Source organism: Mya arenaria, chromosome 9, assembly GCF_026914265.1.
Source record: "Mya arenaria isolate MELC-2E11 chromosome 9, ASM2691426v1".
Classification (NCBI taxonomy): Eukaryota; Metazoa; Mollusca; class Bivalvia; order Myida; family Myidae; genus Mya; species Mya arenaria.
The window spans coordinates 60,620,585-60,641,246 of record NC_069130.1 but is presented as its reverse complement, the minus strand read 5'-3'; the positions used below and the strand labels follow the sequence as shown (position 1 = coordinate 60,641,246).

Below are 20,662 nucleotides of genomic sequence, written 5' to 3'. Positions count from 1 at the left end.
ATCGCCGATAATCAATTATATCGGCAGACATTCGTAATTTGGCGATCGGCGACCTCATCGTTCCATAATCGAATAATCGAAAAAAAAAGTTTGCTTGAATTCAGTAAATTTCCAACTTTATATAGCGCAGTAACTTAGAGCTAAGGGAAGTAACCGATACTTTGAGTTTTAACAGTACTTTCATTTAGTTTTTCTTTGCGTTCAAATAGCTTTATGATGGCGGACGGCCAGGGGATCGATCTAAAAATATTTGATTACCCTTGATATCGGTCGTCCAGGTGCTGGACAAGTGAAAATTATTCCAGCGAAATGGTTAGGGTCATTCAAGCCCAGATTCTTATGAAACTAGGCTTGATCGACCCCAGCTGTGCTCACATATTGAAATGAACGTGAAGATCAACTCCGAGAATACGTGAGAAAAGTTTTGCTTATTTAATTTCCAATTACTCGTTATTTTTAATAGCTAATGCCATTCAAAACCAATGTGTAATGTCTCATTTTTCTCAATTCAATTTTCAAAACTGGTTTAATTAATGCACCAGTCAATTGTAACCAAGCACCCCCCCCCCCCCCTCCCCACAGTCCACCTAAATGGCCGTCAACGAGTCTTTTGACGATTTTTTTAAATATGGCAGACTCGTGACGTCCACCATCCAAGCAAAAAGTAGCAAGCGGTCCTTGCGCAGAGAATCCTTGCGGCCAAAATTTTGAAATTATCTCCGTTATAAATTCAAATTTCTACGAAAATATTATTGCCTACTATTAAACACATATTAAGTTATGTCAGTATGCCCAAAAAACATGTTAAGTTATCATAAAACACTTACAAGTGTCGATTGTTTATCGAGTATCCCGATATCGGTAAATCTGGGACAAATCTGACTGGTTGTGTACATGTATAACGGTATTCGTGACCCATAATATATTAATGTGAAAATAACAACTCTAATGACAAATTAAATCCAGTTCAGATCACTGTCAGATAAAAATTGAACAACTTTCTCATTATTATTCAACATCAATGCATATTATTACAGTTGTAGTGCGAGTGCACTCTTTGACCTGTTTACACATGAAGTGGTGACGTCACTGGTGCGCGCGCATATCACGGAGAGTTCGAGATCAGCTGTAGAAGAAGCAAGACGTACTTTGATATACTGCTTAATAAAAGACCTCACGTGTGCTTTCCCTAAAGTTAATGGTAAGCTAGGTTTGGTCTAAGTAATAATAGGGAATACTTTAATGGTGGCAGCGGTGTTTTATTAAGCCGTTCCAGTGCAATTGTTGCTGAAATTCTGGAACTTTTGTTGGCAAATTTTCCTCGAGAATTTTCCCGCGTTTGAAGCCACATTTTTTCGTCAATTTTTAGCCATTGTTAATTTTCTTCTGGTCTTACCAGTTGATTATTTGATTCTACGTCGTAGTCTCCATGGACTGCCACTAACCCGGCCCCTTCGTTTGCTTTTGTTTGTTTTTTGAGGCCTTTTCAGCAACTTAGCAACTTTTCGGACGGGAAGAGTAGCCGGACAGAAGACAAACAAGGTCGGTAGTTTTGCAATCAAGTTAATCTTCTACTCAGGAGCATTTGATTTGTAAGCATGGCCAGTAATAAAGTGCTTGTAAACTTCTTGTCTGTTGAAGACTTGCAGACAATTCCAAATATTGGCCCAAGGTTAGCATCTACTATTGTGGATTTGCGTGAGCATTATGGCAATCTCACACCAGAAAGTTTGCAGACAATGCTTCGGCATAAACTGCCGGACACTGTCATGCAAGAGTTGGATTTCACCCCAAACAGAGACTTGGTCGGCAACACCTGCCCACCTCCTCTAGGTGTACAAACATCCCATACCACCCCTCTTGTTTCAAAGATTGAGACAGAGGTTGACGGGTTTGAGACCTTGGTTGCCTCTGCACAAAAGCAGTTGAATGACCGCATTGATCAACTTACATCAATGCTACCTAGTGTCCCACAGCACTATAAATCTGATCATGCATTGCCACGCCCCAGTGTTTACAATCAGACAAATGCCCCTGTTCCAATGGCCCACCACTATTATATATGTATATGCCAACACCACAACAGCTGAAACCCCAGTACCCCGTTCAACAAAGGTTGGACCTGGGTAGACTGCGAGAAAGCGACAGTGACGAGGATGTCCAGTCAGCGTCTGGTATCCCTCTCTCATACAGTACCCGACAGAAAAAGGTACGTATGCATAAAAGCAGTCGGTTACCTCACTCCAAACTCCTGTCCCTTCACCGTCTTGATTCATCTACTGATGAGTCCGACACTAGACAAGCCCCAATGATAAAGAGTAAGCAAGTCAAGTTACACTCCTCCTTGCCTGATAAGGACCATATTTCGCAAAAACATGCGGAATACCCCCAAGAGGTAGTACAGGCGTCCCCTCATGGCCACTCTGTGCGCAAGGGTAGTCATGCATTGAAGGATATACCTAAATCTCTGGTATATGATGGTAAATCGAGCTGGCATTCATTTGAAATGAAGTTTCAGCAGTGTGCGCAATCATTTGGCTGGAGTACAGATGATTGTAAACTCTGCTTATTACATTGTTTGTCAGGGAAGGCACTCGACAAATGTGCTCGATTGCTTCAATGCAGTCCACAAATGCCTTACCGTTCTTTATTGAGCAAACTTAAGGAGCGGTTCGGCTCAGAGTTTCCCGCCTCTGCGCAAGCCAAGTTCGCTGACGCTTCCCAGGAAAAAGGTGAGTGTATGGAAGACTGGGCAGATAGGGTACAAGAGTTAGCGGCTGAAGCTTTCCGGTCACTGCCGGAGACCTTCACAAACCAGCAGGCGATAGACCGCTTCTGTCAAGGCCTGCAAGATCGAGAAGCTGGGCATAGCACCTTCATGCGTAAGTATACAACCATTGAAGAGGCCATGAATAACATAAGGTTGTTTCAGCATTCCAAGAGTGCTATGGGTAAGAAAAAATCTATTCATACAGTAGTAGATTATGACGAGGAGGTAGCAAATGTCTACGCCGTTCAGAATCCTTCTGGACCTGCGTTAGACATGAGCAAACTACAGACCGAAATACAGAGTCTACGAGAAGAGGTGAAGCGGCTTGGTGAAACTAGGCCCTTCACTCAGCAGCGTCCATCTCCGCAACGGTTCAACAAACCCAGAGGTACTTTTAGTTGCTACGTATGTGATAGCAAATCTCATAGGATTGCCGAATGTCCACACAAAAAAGAATTCAAGTCCTTTCTTTTAAACGCAAAAGGGTCGGGACAGGGAGCCGAACCTCGACCCAGCAAGACTCCGGCTCAAGCTCAGCCGAGCGAAAGGAGGTAAGTAGCAAACTTGTTTCAAATGAGACTGTACCATCCAGTGCACTACCAGATGGCACATCGGCAGTCATTGTTTCATTAAATGAGACCACTAATGACATCCAGCCAGAAGAACAAGGGGAGATCCCTGCTCCTTGTTCGTCTCCAGGGCCTCTGCCAGCTATTGGTAGAGTTACAGACAAAGAGTTTGAGCCTCCCATCAAGGTGTGTTTGTTGAAATCCATGTCAGCATTCACAATACCTGTCTGTGTGGGTAATGTATGGGTAGACGCCATCGTCGACTCCGCTGCTGAGGTAACGATTATTTCAGACAGGGTTTTTGCCAATCTTAAAAGACCCCCAAATAAGCTTCGTGATGTGAGGCTTGACACTGCCGGTCGGAAAATGTCTATGCAAGGTTTCATTGCTGATGATGTGAAGCTGTTAATAGGCAAGCACCGCCATATAGGTCCAATTTATGTCGCCCCCATTGAGCAAGACATGCTCTTTGGGGTGGACCTCATGAAGCAAGGTAATGCTATACTCAACATGGGTAAGGGTACGCTCAACTATGAGGGCTACGAGATTACCTTAAACTCTGGTAAGATAGATGGTGCACCTATTGTCGCTCGTGTGACAGTTGCAAAGCGCCGTGTCATTCCTCCTAACTCAGTAGCAAAAGTAGATTGTGTGATAAGTACTGAAATGCCAGACTACTTTGTAGAGCCTTGTGAAGATGGTAAGGTTTTTGGTCCTAGGATAGTGCGCAATGCTGGCACCAAGCCAGTTATGTGTATTGTCAATGCAAGCGACAGGTACCAACTCCTTAGAAAAGGAAGAGAGGTGGGTAGGGCCTATCCCGCCGAATTGATGGAGCATACCATTTGCTCTGTCGCCCCAAAAGATAAAGACACTCATTCGGATATCACGAGTGCCCAGTCTTTATCTGATGTAAAGGTCCAGGTGCCACAGCACCTCCAGGCGATGTTTGATGCATCTATCAGACACTTGACAGCTGAACAACAAGTTGCATTAGCGCAGCTCTTGACCACCTATGAAGACGTGTTTGCTAAAGATGAGTTTGATCTTGGTTCATTTACCGACATCGAGCATGGTATTGACACTGGTAACGCCAAACCCATCAAGCAGCGTCTTCGTAGGACGCCCCCTGCATTTGCTGAAGAAGAGGAGGCACATCTAAAGAAGATGTTGCAAGCTGGTGTAATTGAAGAATCCACTTCCGATTGGGCATCGTCACCGGTGCTCATTCGTAAGCGGGATGGCAGCGTTCGGTGGTGCATTGATTATCGGGCTGTTAACAATGTAACAGTTAAGGATGTTTTTCCCCTCCCTCTTGTTGATGATTGTCTAGACACACTTGCCGGAAACGTTTGGTTTTCAAAGCTAGACGCTAATTCGGCCTACTGGCAGGTGTCCATTAAGCCCGAGGACCGCAAAAAGACGGCTTTTCTTACAAAGTGGGGCCTGTTTGAGCATGTAAAAATGGGTTCGGCCTTTGCAATGCCCCCGCCACCTATGCTAGGGTTATGAACCTGGTTTTGCGTGGTTTGACCTGGAAAACTGTCCTCGCCTTCCTAGATGACATCCTTGTGTTGGGGAAGACCTTTGAAGATCACTTAGTGAATCTGAGTGATACATTGCAGCGTTTTAGACTTCATGGTCTGAAACTTAAACCAAAGAAATGTGAGTTTCTCCAGCAGGAAGTGGAGTTTCTTGGCAGAAAAGTTAGCGGCGGTACCTTGGCTATGACTTCTGCTGATACCGAAGCAGTTTCTAGCTGGGTCGTTCCAGAGTGCTCAAAAGACGTTGAGCGCTTCATGGGATTAGCTAACTATCTCCGGAGCTTTATTAAGGATTTCTCAAAGTTAGGTGAACCGCTCTACGCGGTTGTGGGAAAACATAAGTTCCAGTGGGGTGACGAACAGCAAAATGCGTTTGATCTACTAAAGCAGGCATTGGTAAACCCTCCAGTCCTTGCTCTCCCTAAACAAACTGGAGAGTTTGTTCTAGATTGTGACGCATCAAACAACGCTATTGGCGCAGAACTTTTGCAAATGCAGAATGGCGCTGAACACGTTGTTGCTTACGGTAGTTATGCTCTAACAAAAGAGCAGAGAAGGTACTGCACCACGAGAAAAGAGCTGTTAGCAGTTGTAAGATTTACTCGGCAGTATAGACATTATTTGCTTGGAAGACCTTTTAAGGTCCGCACCGACCACTCAAGTTTGACTTGGTTGTTGAATTTCAAGGAACCACAGGGTCAGCTAGCTCGTTGGATTGAGGAGTTGGCTCAGTTCAACATGATCTTGGGGTATAGACCAGGGAAAAAGCATGGAAATGCAGATGCACTTTCTCGTATGCCACACCCTGGTCACTGCAATTCATATGTAGCAGGAGTTGCAGTTGAAGATCTGCCTTGTGGGGGTTGTAAGTATTGTGTGAGGGCTGACAACCAATGGGGTTCATTTTCCCGGGAGGTAGATGTAGTCCCGATGACAGCGCAGAAGGCTGAGGTTGGGGAAGGTCGCGCCTTCGTGAACCCAGCATCCGGGAGCGTCTGTCAGGGAGTGGGGGCTACAGCCACATTGGGTAGTACACAACGGGCACATAGTATCTCGTGGCCGGAGGGCTCAATGATACAGAGTGAGATTGTGCACAGGGGATCAGCGAGTGCTCAATACATTACAGAGCAACAACACCATGTCTGTGACGACAGTGGCAAGCTGGTGGACAGAGTGGGCTCTCAGCAAATAGCTGTCTCTGAAGTAGCCTTTTCAACTGAGCCTGATACTCAGGCTTCTCCAACAACAGCAGAAAGCAGGACATGGGATCCAGGGGGGCATGAAGTATCAATGACAGCCAACACTTATAGTCAGCGGCTGTAAGCAGTATCCTGAAATACAGGATTAGCTGCCTTCCTTTTCTTCTAGGTGGGAGGGGGAAGGTGAAGTAGATGGGTTTACAAAAGTTAAGCCCATAACACCTAGTTGCAGTTGGTTACTTCAAGTAGCCTCAATCAGAAGTGCTGGAAGTAAATATTTACTGATGTAGATATTTTGGTAGTCGTCAGTGGCTCGTTCAACTTACTGGTTGGACCAGCCCTAGCAGTGATCTTGTCAGATACTTATGACTTGATCAGCCTTCTACAGACCCCGGTGCCGTCCCAACAAAAGAAACAGGGGGAGAGTGTAGTGCGAGTGCACTCTTTGACCTGTTTACACATGAAGTGGTGACGTCAGTTCGAGATCAGCTGTAGAAGAAGCAAGACGTACTTTGATATACTGCTTAATAAAAGACCTCACGTGTGCTTTCCCTAAAGTTAATGGTAAGCTAGGTTTGGTCTAAGTAATAATAGGGAATACTTTACAGTATATCATTTCGCCCGTTGTTAAATGGTAGAGAGTTGTAGCGTTACAGGGATACATAAGAAATGTCAAAATAATAAAAAAAAGTATCCCTGATCGCTCATTATTGTAGCTACCCCCCCCCCATTATTCAATATATATGCCAGAAATAATACCTGTTTTCTGACTGAAGCATTAGAAATTAAAACTAAGGTCCTTATTGTTATATACTTCAGAAAATGATGCTTTTGTGATACTGTCCGATTACAGCCGATTAATCGGATAATCAATCGATCAGGGTCTCCGATTAATCGATTATAAAAATCCAAGCCGATTGCCCATCACTGGTATTTACACACTGTACTTTGCATGGTCTCTTAGTATTTTGATTAGTAATGCATCAGTCAATTGTAACCACGCCCTCCAGGTCCGGGTGTATACCGGGGATAGCCCGGGAAATGGGCCTTGTTTTGACCTTTCGGGTGGCACCGGAGTGCCGGTTGAATGCGGTGGTTTTGTCTTCGCTTTCAATATAGCGGGGAATGGGCCTTACCTAGGGTCCCTGGGTTACAGGGGCATTTGGCGGGGATTTTACCATCTGTTCATACCCACAGGGAGGGGATTTTAGCCGGGGTTGGCTGGACCGAAATTCAACCTCCCCGCTATTCCCCGGACCTGGGGGAGCCGTGGTTACAATTGACTGGTGCATTATTAAGACTAAAGTATCCATTTCATAACTGCAACATTAGTAAAACATTCCTTTGAACAAATACACCCGAAAGGTAAAAACATGGCCCATTTCCCCGGCTATCCCCGGTATACCCCCGGACCTTGGGCGGGGCGGGCGTGGTTACAATTGACTGGTGCTTAATTAAGACCATAGTGAAAAATATGGCTAAGTAGTGTCAAGGAAATGGTTCCTATTACCAGATGTAAATCCTTATAATTATTGGTCTTTCACACCTTCCATAAAGCAAGCAGTAAGTATTTCACAGTTTATTTATGAGTCCTTAATTTACATAGATACACTATCTACATACATTTATATACTAAAGCTATAAAATATAAGATAAATATGCACATGGCCATTGTAAATGAGTAATGTGAAATGCATACAGTTATGTTGCAGTAGACAAATTATCAATTATTATTAACAAAAACTAGGTAGCATATAATTATGAGGATAAAACATGAGCATTCAGCTGATACTGAAGACATTTTAAAAAAGAGAGTAAAAGATGAGTTTATATTCTTGTAACAATAACATTCAATACTCATATTTGAAGATTTAACTTCAACACTATCCATTTCATAAAATATGTTGATTTAACTGCAGCATCAGTAAAACATTCCTTTGACCAAATGCATGAGTATAATCCCTGATTAACAGTAAATAAAACAGTTATTTTTAATATCACATGTCAAAAGCATTATCACATTTGAAAAAAAACTATATTGTTTACACAGAAAAAAAATACAAATAAAATAAAAGTTAAGGAAGTTTTTTGTAAAAAATATGAATGCAATAAATTGCCCATTGAGGGAAGGGTCAAACATAAGCACATTACTCAACTTCATTTTTTCAAACCAAAAGATTTAAGGGGTTTATTTCCATTTTCAAAAACTAGTAACTAGTATATTTTTTAAAGCACATTTCAATATCTGCACTATATTTCCATCACATAAGTGTTTCGTTTATAGTATAATTGTAGAATAAGTCTGTAATTAGAAAACAAATATATAAAAAAAGTAACAGAAAAAATGCATGAATTTTTTTTAATTGAAAATGAAAACAAAAGTGAGCCTTACAATTTTCAAATGTTTTATCATTTGAATGTGGAGGGCAACATAAGTGAATGAATAAGTTAATGCTAAAATATATTTAAGGCTTATACTAAGAATAACTGATAATCTTTTGAAAAAGAATGGATTGAAAGTTACTACTACATGGTCTTAATTAAGCAGTGTAATGTACATGATTGTCAAGTTTAGAAGTTGTTAATAACTTTCCTGATTGTACATGAACAAAAGCAAGTACTTTTTGCTTTTGATTGTTTTCCTTTAAAGCATTGATATAAAATAAAGAAAAATCCACATATTTGAGGTTGTCATTTCTGCAAACATTTGATTATGGAGGAAAATATCAAAATGCAGTAAAAGTTTTGCTGTTACTTAAAGCTGCGCTCTCAAAGATTTACTGTTTTGACAACTTTTTTTTAAAATTTTGTCTTCGAATTAGATTTTTTGTGTGTAAATATCTGCTTACCAGTGATGAAAGACTGCTGAGAAAAGATCAGATCGCAGATTTTCATATTTCCATTCCAAATTTAATGTTTTATGGCTTAAACCATTACTAACGGTTAAATAAAAATGCATAAAACATCGTTTTGGGGACGGAATTTGAAAAACTGTGATCTGATCTTTTGTCGGAAGTCTTTTATCATTGGTTTGCGGATATTTACGCAAAAACTTGTTCGTTAGAAGACAAAAAATAAAAAAAGTTGTCAAAACGTTCAATCTGTGAGAGTGCAGCTTTAACATCAGAAATCACAATAAATGGAAAAAAACAGGTATCACACATATCAGAAAATAAATTACATAAAAAGCTGTTTAATTTCTGATAAAAATAGGATAGAAACTCTATCCCTAAACTATGACAAAAACAGTGCTATTACTTTGATATAAAGTCTTCTTAAGCATATATGTACAATTTTTTTGTCCTGAGTAATATCCCAAAATATGTCATTATATATATATTTACCCGAATGTTGACAATATGTACTGTCACACTGGAAACCATGCAATATTTATTTTATTATACCGAACACAGTTACATTTATATATATAAATAAGATTTTTACCATAACACAACTTTCAAGTTTAATCAATTTGTTCTGTAATTATTGTTTGTTCACATTTAATAGCTGTCATTTTGTTGCAAATGTCGTTTAGAAATAAGGCAAACACCGGTTGTAACCAGATTCACAATACATTTTAATAAGCGCTTACCACCTCAGACTTGGGGAAACCAAAAAAGCCTATTTTTAGAATTGCATGCTATGTGGTGTGAGACCACAGTTATTTTTAATATATGTTTCATTTAGACACTAACCTGGCTTCTTACTTTAAAACAGTCCCAATTGAAAAACAAGTAACTGGCTGCTGTAGAACATTCCAAGACACAAAATTTGATAACAAGAAAACATAGGGTGGACTATTGCGTTTTCTCACAAAATTGAGTAGTAAGACATGACCCTGAGGTCAAGACGGAATAAGGCTACAAACAACCAATTAACAAAGTTCCACAGGCAATGATTTTTCCAATTTTTACACTGAAAACAAGCTCTATGCAAAAAGGCCACCTGTTTCTTCTCTTTCATTCAACTTTAATAAAATATTGAACACAAGCACTTTTTTCTATATTCACATCCGGATCTTGGTCAACATGGGGCAGATAACTGTGATTTTGAGCCTATTTAAGCAACATTTTTTCAGAAACAGACTTCAAAACTCCTATAGTTCAACTTAAGGCTATATGCAACACATACTGAAAGTTGGCAATGATATATTAAACACTAAATGAATGAGACAAGTATTAGCACCTGTGGTATTTTCATAAAAAAGCAGAAACAGCCATTTCCCTCAAACCTTTGAAGAGCCATTTTTTCCTTATGCATTGGAATAATTTAACAAAGTAAAGTTTTCCTTGTAGCTTAAAATAGTGTCTATAGAACAGACCACAGGCCTGCTTACTCTTTTAAGATTTTTTTCTAAGCAAAATAAGATTTTTCCACTTCATCGGCTTAGTGTTTTATATAAAAAATGACATAGAGCCAAACTGAAACGCTTCAACTTGTCAAAATTTTGCTTTTCTGGTCCACTTATATACAAAGGTAACAGAACTGTTCAATTTAACAAAAGAAAATTAGTGATTATGTGTTTATAGACAGTCTAATCACCACTATATGCCAAATTGTATGCTTCTGGGACAAATGGCGCAACAAAGGAAACGGCAAAAAACCCCACAAAAACTGAAAGATTCATGACAACTGCTAGTGTTTTCATGTATGAGGTTGCTACATGATGTAGAAAATGCAGAGATAACATTATTATGCCCATTTTTAAAAACAAAATACTCTAAGTATCTGTTTTGAAGGCTAGATTTGGCATTATTAATTCAGAGTACTGTAAGCACTTCACCAATGTCTGTAAGATGCTTAATTACACCTGATTTGCTATAAATCTCACTCTTTGGAATCATTTACACACAAACAAGTACTACAGAAATGACTAACATCTTCATTCTTCTGAAATATTGGATTCAGAGCTGCATCTCCTGGATTTAGATTGCAGGACTACAGCCACTATAGACTACAGTGGGGGTGGGTGGTGGAAAAGCCGCAGCTAACTGGAGCTTATTGGCATATCATGATCTGCAAGCAAGACACAAAAGCAATGTTTTACACTAATAAAACTATCTGCAACTACTGTTAAAGTTTGAAAAAGGCCTGTAAACACTCATTTGAGGCATACCCAATCTTTTATGAATCATAAATGTGACAAATATGCAGAAAAGTTCATGAATTCAAGGATTTCAGGACAATTTTATGAAATATATAGTCTTTTGGACATTTTGCAATCAGTTATTAACAACTAAAAGGTTAATATCATTTTATTGAGTACCCAGATGCATTTTAAAAGCATTAAAACCAGACATGCTTAGAATTTCTTCTTACTTGGAGACGGTATTCCTTTCTCGGAAATCCTTGTCGAGAACCGGTATGGAAAACCACACGAGACCACATTTTGACCAGCACTGGTTCTTGTCCTTGAAAATTCCTCTGTGGCTACAGCAACCAGGCTGGCTATTGAAATAAGCAATAAATTAGGGTTTTTAAGACATTTATAATGTATTAAGGTTGTTTTTTAATGCATGATGGCACAAGGCCTTAATCTTTATGAAAGCGGCTCATTTTTTTATTTCTTTTGCCTTGAGAAATGTCAAGTTTTTCAATGTATAAACTGAATAAATGAATGAATTAATGAATATATATGAATGATTGATAGAATTGATTAATGAATTAATGAAAGGTGGCATTATTTCTTTAAAATAGGGATCTCATTGTGTTGCTGTGATTGTTGAAGTAGATGTTTTCTTGTCCATAAGCTGAAAATCATATGCACACTAATGCTTCAGTCAATTGTACTCACGAAGGTCCGGGGGTTACCCGGGGAAAAAGGGCCGTGTTTTAACTTTCCAGGTGGCCCCGGTGACAGCGGTGGTTTTGCTTTAGCGCCAAATTTAGTGGAGGTGAGGGGGCATTTGGCCGGGGTTTAACCATCAGTTTGTCCCCGCAGGGCAGGGATTTTACCCCGGGTTGGCTGGACTGAAAGTCAAAGTCCCGGCAATTCCCCGGACCTGGGGGGCGTGGTTACAATTGACTGGTGCAAAAATAAAACATCATTCTGCAGCAAATGTGTAGTAAGTTTTGATTAATTGCTTATAGAATTTGCAATTTATGTAATGTTTGCTTAAAAGAGCAAACATAATGTGCGAATAGATGCACAATACAGACCAAAGACTAATGCAAGTCAGCAGCTTCATTAGAAAATAATATTATTATCAAAGCCGCACCAGAAATGATGGACAAACAACATAAAAGAAATTCTTTTAGAAATGGAATAAACAGTATCAATGGGCTTATATCTCCAAACTTACTCACTTTATTCTTCAGTTTGAATAAAATTTTCCATTATATGGTCTTGAAGTGCTAACAATTTTTAGCATGTCGGCATGTTGGCATACACAAAGTACAGCTCGGCGGGGTGGCAGGTGGGCTGTCTGGCTGATTCATCATCATTTCCTCCCGGGTCTGTTTAAAATAAGAATGAAAATAACACAACACCTACCCAAACATACAATCATTGACACCCTTATAGTATATACAACATACTCAATTAACACATCTCTGGCCTACCAGTTTAAATTGTTTCAAAAATTGAGACAGAGGTTGACGGGTTTGAGACCTTGGTTGCCTCTGCACAAAAGCAGTTGAATGACCGCATTGATCAACTTACATCAATGCTACCTAGTGTCCCACAGCACTATAAATCTGATCATGTATTGCCACGCCCCAGTGTTTGCAATCAGACAAAGGCCCCTGTCCCAATGGCCCACCACTATATGCCAACACCACAACAGCTGAAACCCCAGTACCCCGTTCAACAAAGGTTGGACCTGGGTAGACTGCGAGAAAGCGACAGTGACGAGGATGTCCAGTCAGCGTCTGGTATCCCTCGCTCATACAGTACCCGACGGAAAAAGGTACGTATGCATAAAAGCAGTCGGTTACCTCACTCCAAACTCCTGTCCCTTCACCGTCTTGATTCATCTACTGATGAGTCCGACACTAGACAAGCCCCAATGATAAAGAGTGAGCAAGTCAAGTTACATTCTTCCTTACCTGATAAGGACCATATTTCGCAAAAACATGCGGAATATCCACAAGAGGTAGTACAGGCGTCCCCTCGTGGCCACTCTGTGCGCAAGGGTAGTCATGCATTGAAGGATATACCTAAATCTCTGGTATATGATGGTAAATCGAGCTGGCATTCATTTGAAATGAAGTTTCAGCAGTGTGCGCAATCATTTGGCTGGAGTACAGATGATTGTAAACTCTGCTTATTACATTGTTTGTCAGGGAAGGCACTCGACAAATGTGCTCGATTGCTTCAATGCAGTCCACAAATGCCTTACCGTTCTTTTTGAGCAAACTTAAGGAGCGTTTCGGCTCAGAGTTTCCCGCCTCTGCGCAAGCCAAGTTCGCTGACGCTTCCCAGTAAAAAGGTGAGTGTATGGAAGACTGGGCAGATAGGGTACAAGAGTTAGCGGCTGAAGCTTTCCGGTCACTGCCGGAGACCTTCACAAACCAGCAGGCGATAGACCGCTTCTGTCAAGGCCTGCAAGATCAAGAAGCTGGTCATAGCACCTTCATGCGTAAGTATACAACCATTGAAGAGGCCATGAATAACATCAGGTTGCTTCAGCATTCCAAGAGTGCTATGAGTAAGAGTAAATCTATTCATACAGTAGTAGATTATGACGAGGATATAGCAAATGTTTACGCCGTTCAGAATCCTTCTGGACCTGCGTTAGACATGAGCGTTCTCAAGAGGGAACTACAGTCTGCGAGAAGAGGTGAAGCGGCTTGGGGAAGCTAGGCCCACTCAACTGCGTAGCAGACAGCAGCGCTTCAACCGTCCGCGAGGTACGTATGGCTGTTACATTTGTGATAGTAAGTCGCCCTTGATCGCTGAATGTCCCCACAAGAAGGACTTTAAGGCGTTTGTTTTAATCGCAAAAGGGTCAAGAATACTCCGGCTCAAACCCAGAAGAGCGAAACGAGGTATGTAGCAAACTTGTTTCTAATGAGACCGTACCATCCAATTCACTACCAGACGCCCCGTCTGCAGTCATTGTTTCATTAAATGAGACCACTAATGACACCCAGCCAGAAGAACAAAGGGAGGTCCCTGCTCCTTGTTCGACTCCAGGATCTCTGCCAGCTATTGGTAGAGTTACAGACGACGAGATTGCACCTCCTGTCAAGGTTTGTTTGTTGAAATCCATATCAGCATTAGCAAAACCGGTATGCGAGTTTGTTTTGAATTGCGACGTGTCGGACAATGTTGTCAGTGCGAAGCTCTTGCATATTCAAAATGGTACAGAACATGTCATTGCCTATGGCAGTTACATCCTAACGGAAGAAGAGCAGAAATACTGCACTACGAGAAAAGAGCTGTTAGCAGTTGTAAGATTTACTCGGCAGTATAGACATTATTTGCTTGGTAGACCTTTTAAGGTCCGGACCGACCACTCAAGTTTGACTTGGTTGTTTAATTGCAAAGAACCGCAGGATCAGTGAGCTTGTTGGATTGAGGAATTGGCTCAGTTCAACATGGTCTTGGAGAGCCGATCAGGAAAGAAGTCACATCCTGGTCACTGCAATTTATATGTAGCTGGAGTTGCAGTTGAAGATCTTCCTTGCGGTGGTTGTAATTATTGTGTAAGGGCTGACAACCAATGTGGTTTATTTTCCCGGAAGGTAGATGTAGTTCCGATGACAGCGCAGAAGGCTGAGGTTGGGGAAGGTCGCGCCTTCGTGGACCCAGCATCCGGGAGCGTCTGTCAGGGAGTGGGGACTACAGCCACATTGGGTAGTACACAACGGGCACATAGTATCTCGTGGCCGGAGGGCTCAGTGATACAGAGTGAGATTGTGCACAGGGGATCAGCGAGTGCTCAATACATTACAGAGCATCAACACCATGTCTGTGACGACAGTGGCAATCCGGTGGACAGAGTGGGCTCTCCGCAAATAGCTGTCTCTGAAGTAGCCGTTTCAACTGAGCCTGATACTCAGGCTTCTCCGACAACAGCAGAAAGCAGGACATGGGATCCAGGGGGGCATAAGGTATCAATGACAGCCAACGCTTATGGTCAGCGGCTGTAAGCAGTATCCTGAAGTACAGGATAAGCTGCCTTCCTTTTCTTCTAGGTGGGAGGGGGAAGGTGAAGTAGATGGGTTTACAAGAGTTGAGCCCATAACACCTAGTTGCAGTTGGTTACTCCATGTAGCCTCACCCAGAAGTGCTGGAAGAAAATATTTACTGATGTAGATATTTTGGTAGACGTCGGTGGTTCGTTCAACTTACTGGTTGGACCAGCCCTAGCAGTGATCTTGTCAGATACTTTTGACTTGATCAGCCTTCTACAGACCCCGGTGCCGTCCCAACAAAAGAAACAGGGGGAGAGTGTAGTGCGAGTGCACTCTTTGACCTGTTGGCACATGAAGTGCTGACGTCACTGGTCTGTGAGCACATCTCGGGGAGTTCGAGATCAGCTGTAGAAGAAGCAAGACGTACTTCGATATACTGCTTAATAAAGACCTCACGTGTTCTTTCCCTAAAGTTAATGGTAAGCTAGGTTTGGTCTAAGTAATAATAGGGAATACTTGAATAGTGATGAGTCATAAATTATGACCTGAAGGTCATATTATCTGGATACCGATTGCATCAATTTAGCTTGTTCATTATCCGTAAAAACCAACGTTATGTCATTATGGTGTCCAAACAGCAACGTATGAACGATTGAATTTAAAATAACAAGTATAATTCTTAGTACAACTCACCGTGAAAGCAACGTTAAATCCGTGTTATTGCATCATGATGAAAGTTTCAATATAATAGACACATTGAAGGAAGACGTCACGCGCACCTGCAATGTGCCTATATGCAAATCATTGTTTACATCAGCTGTCGTAAAATGCGCATACTGGTTGACGGTACATTTCCGAACAGGGCACAAATCCCGAACACCAGCTAAAACACGCGTTTGTTTACCGTGATCGATTTTTCAATGATCAAGATCAATACAAAGGCTTGCCTTGGTCACATTTGCGAAGTTTCATCTTGTTTTGTTGAGTATTTTTCTAAAAAAATGCCATTCAATGTGTATACCTTAAAGATCAAAATGTAGCTCACGGGGGAATGACGTCAGAGGGCGCACGCGCATCTTTAGGTTTTGCAGTTATGTTGACCTACATTTATGATATTTATAAATAGAAATCACGCTTTACATTTGAATTTCATGTTTTGAAAAACATCGGAAACAATAAATAACTTTGCAGCTTAGTGTTTATTTAATATAGCATACTTTTTAATTATAATCGTATGACCATGTGTTTTCGCTTTTCGAGTGTTCGGTATTTGTGCCATCCATAGCATAAATTTAAAGGTGATTTACTGTCTATAAAATGAACGATTTTCGACATAAAATTGATGAGATCTTGAATCTGTACTTTGACAGATTTTGTCCCATTAACCAAAGATGTTTCATACGCAATTTTAACTTGCTACAACAAAAACTCTCCAAGATAATTGTGAAAAACCTCAAAAAGTGTTCGGATTTGAGACCTTAGCCAGTAAATACATTTAATTTAATTATTTAGAATTTCAGTTTAAACGGTATTTTTTAAGATGTGGGGTAAAAAAACACAATTGCTATGACAAACCCTGTTCGTTTTGTATTATTATTGCAGAGTTATGAAATATAATTTCCGGTCAAAAGTAGTACTCTTTAGACGTGTATTCATTATATGTGTTCTCCACTCCTTTAATGGAAGTGCCGAAGGTGGATTGTACATGTACCTCGGGTATTTCCGTATTGATTTTCATTGGTTAACGGAGGTCAAACCCCGCCCTAAACATGTACAATTTGCTTGCCGGCATGCACGCGTTTTATATGAACAATGTATGACGAGCTTTTCTGGTTCTCATTTTCACGGTTCAGTGGTGCCCAAATTTTTTAATGCCTATCACTCCGGCAAAAAAGAAGTAGTCCCTTGCATACACGTACAAACCGTAAGAGGGCTTGTACAGACAAACGCTTCGCGTCGCTTCGCGTTTGTCTTCAAGCCCGTATAAACATATTCTTCATAAAAATTAGTGATAATTGGATAAAGGAGTCTCAAGTTTTTGTCGTACAACATAATTGACGCCACCAGTTCGCCCGTACGCAGAACGTGAAACTATAATACACCCCGTTCTAAACGATCACTTACCATGATTTGTTTTGTAGCAAAGTGAACTTATGTCTTTGTGGGTAGTGGACTTTAATCAGTAGTTTGTAATGAAAAGTCTTCATTATAATATTTTGGCATGGGCCCAAGCAATTATTAAAAAATAGCAACACGAAGTTTCATCTGTTTCATAAGATAACCAACCTGATTATTTGAATAAAGGACAAGACGGAGTATGAAGAAGTTTTTGTATCAGTGGTTAATCGTGGATATTTTTATGATTTGTGATTTTATATCGCTGCTCAATATTTTACTGCAAAAGATAAAATATAAGCGTTGCAACAAGCATGTTCATGTTATAGTTCAGTAGATAACTAACTCTTTTTAGAATCACGTATCACGGCATTTTATCTGTTTGATTAAAGTTAAAACATTAAGTCAATAAGAATGATAAGGTACAATTTTCTGCTTTATTTTTGTCTAGTATTAAAATACATATGCATGATTCTATGGCTTGTCCGATAAATGCCATGAGTTGTAAATAGAGAATTCTAGGCTAGTGCCGTGGATGGAGGAAGTTATTATAAAAAGGTGGAGGACTTGATCGGGTGAGCCGAACAAATGTCAACAAAACAAAATACTATGTTACCCTATTTGTCATGGTATCCCTATACTTAAATATACTTAAACAAACAAGGCCCCTATATCACAAACAGTTATGAGTACATTTCTAATCTCAATCAGAGCCCATGTTATTCACAAAAATAGTATATAAATGATTCAAATCTTATATATTTAAAAAAAAATTCATACATAATACATTTGCAAATATTTTACCAACCTCTCTCAATTTCCAAATTATGTGAGGATAATCTAAATCGTGAATATTGGTTTCAATACAACCTAGATATTTCTCGTGCACCCCATTGTTGTACATACTGATTACTCAATCGTTATAAAATATAAAGTATATAGTTAAGCACAATATTTAAATCATATAAACTATTTCCCTGTCCAAGATTAATCTACACAGCTTTAATCCATAAAAACCAAAATCATACTGTACATAAGTGGATCTTGCTTTTTCATTATCTTTGTCCAAAGACTCAAGGCTCAATGCTTTTTGTCTACATGTATCAGAAATTGGGAACCTACCCATTTTATCCATAACAGGTGCATTTGAAAATTAGGACGAACTTCAAAGAGCAATTCACAGACTTAAAATGTAACTTATCTACTTCAATTCTGTTGTACATTCCCCATACGTCTGAGCTATAACGAATTAGGGTACATGTAATTGCTTTCATTTGGGCTCAATTGTATTATGACTATTTAATGACATTGTTTCAATGGCACACAAAAAAACATTATAGATTATTGATGAACATGATGAACTTGATGAAACATCTGTCCTTCGTGTTTTACAATTCTAAATTGTTCTCAGTTACAGCTTAAGTATTGCTGTGATATTGGGGGCAGATCTAGATATTGTTGAATCCTGTCATGTTTTTTAGAAAAACCACATACGTATGAAAGGGTCTTAAACAGAATCTACGATAAGATAAACTAAATAACCACATCTATTATTAATCTTTACACGCTGTATTTGCAGACAAAATGTCCATATTTGAGCAAAACCGTAAGCATAACAACCCTTATGGTCACATTAAATATGTATTTACTAAACAGAACCGTATTGAAAGTCGGACGTGCCGTAAGTGCGCTCCAGTGGTTTGTATGTTAATTACACTACCAAAAATAAAAATTAGAAGCACATCTACGCCTTGAGAACATGAATAAACATGTTTAAACGGACACGTTTTTCATATTTTCATGTAAGCAGACATCGTTTGCGCAGAACTTGATAATTGTCATTTTATTCAAACACATTTAGAAATTTACTCACTAAAATTAGCCAAATATTCGTTTTATGTATGCGTCACCGAAATCGTCATCGTCTCGTGGTAATGCTTCGATTCGTTGTGTTTCGACTTATATCTATTCGAATGCCCACCCATCCGACATCGACCCGGGCATAAAAACGAACCCTGACATATACAATACGTACCGACTGTGCATATTACAAGTAAAAGTCCAAGACGTATAAATCCTCCTGATAATGTGTCCATTTTAACAATGATTCCAATTTTTCCTCTTTTCCGATAATATGAATGTGGTCAATAATCAAAAAATATTTTTTCTAATAGAGATAACATATCCCCGTGTGTCTTTCTGATAATGTGATAACATTGGTAAACAGTGATTATGAAGCTTAAACTTGGATTTGTATTTTATTAATCAATGTATGCACTGCTTCTAATAGAAGGATCTAGAAATTTATCTCGCACAATAAGTTGGACAAACGATATGAACGAGAAAACGGCAAGTACACATGGTATGCAAGTCTTCAATAACGTATAATGCCGAAATTTAATTTGGTATAACAGCTCTTTCCATTGCTGACAGCAGATCGCCAAGAATGAATGTATTGATTTCAAACGGTCGGCTGTGATTTAATTGGATAACGTAATTATGTGTATTGTTCACCTTCAAGTGTTCGAAGGTCATTGACAACTTTTGTAAAACCACAATATTGTATATTATCTTGAAAAGCATGGTTGTTCTCGTGTTGTTCCACCGGTGTTGGAAGATATCCGATTTGAAGTCGATAAGCATTCCGGTGACCCTGCTTGTTCGGGCTTAGTCATGTTTCACGAATTTTGCAGCACGACATTGGACTATTCCTTGTTGGTTAGTGTGACATTCAGAGTGAGGGGACCAGACAGTTTATGAGAATTCAATAGAAGGTCGAACGTACGTCTTGAACGCATACGATCTCTGGCGCTTGATAGGCTGAAGAAAGTCTGAAGAAAGTGTAACTCCAATGTATTCGGCATGATCTGCGGTTTTGAGTAATTTGCCGTGGATAATAAAGGTGTTGGGGAAAGGTATCCTTATGACCGAGATGTTGATGATTTCACATTTGTAATAATTAAAACTTAAAAGCCATCTGCCAATCATTCTCCCAGACCATTGACCATCGAGATCGTGCTGAAGCTGGCTTGAGTCGTCAGGGCTACGGATGATTCGATACGGGAGGCAATCATCTTGGTAGTCAGAGATGATGTTGTGCAAGTCATCATGTGAAACATTATGTTACTGAAGAACACCAACACCATGCAGGATACTGGTGTTAGAGAGATGGGTCTGTAGTTAGTTGTTGAGGAAGGTTTTCCCTTTTTGAAGTCAAACAAGGGCGGTATTCCAGTCATGTGGGATCCGACTTTTGTCTAGGGACAGTTTAGATAGTTTTGCCAGGCCTGGAGACAACTATGCTGTTAATGTTTAAGTGGTCTAATAGGTATCTTGTCTGGGCATTGGAGCCTTGTGGTTTGATGTTCAACAGAAGCCTCTGGG

General features: G+C 40.0%; 2 protein-coding genes across 3 annotated transcripts in view; both read right to left on the bottom strand.

Annotated features, from left to right (window-relative positions):
- LOC128246894 (uncharacterized) overlaps positions 1-18,419 on the bottom strand; it is a 30,341-nt gene extending 11,922 nt beyond the window's left edge. The window contains exon 1 of one of the 2 annotated variants that reach the window (XM_052965427.1): positions 18,401-18,419. In XM_052965427.1, coding sequence (XP_052821387.1) covers positions 18,401-18,413 — 13 coding nt within the window. In that variant the 5' untranslated portion in view covers positions 18,414-18,419. Of the gene's footprint in view, positions 1-18,306; positions 18,328-18,400 lie in introns of those variants that run through there. The other variant, XM_052965428.1, reaches the window with a different exon arrangement.
- LOC128246895 (uncharacterized) overlaps positions 1-19,707 on the bottom strand; it is a 39,639-nt gene extending 19,932 nt beyond the window's left edge. Inside the window, exon 1 of the mRNA XM_052965429.1 lies at positions 19,314-19,707. Within this exon, the coding sequence (XP_052821389.1) occupies positions 19,314-19,374 (61 nt within the window). The 5' untranslated portion in view covers positions 19,375-19,707. The remainder of the gene's footprint in view (positions 1-19,313) is intronic.
- Positions 19,708-20,662: the final 955 nt, after the last annotated feature.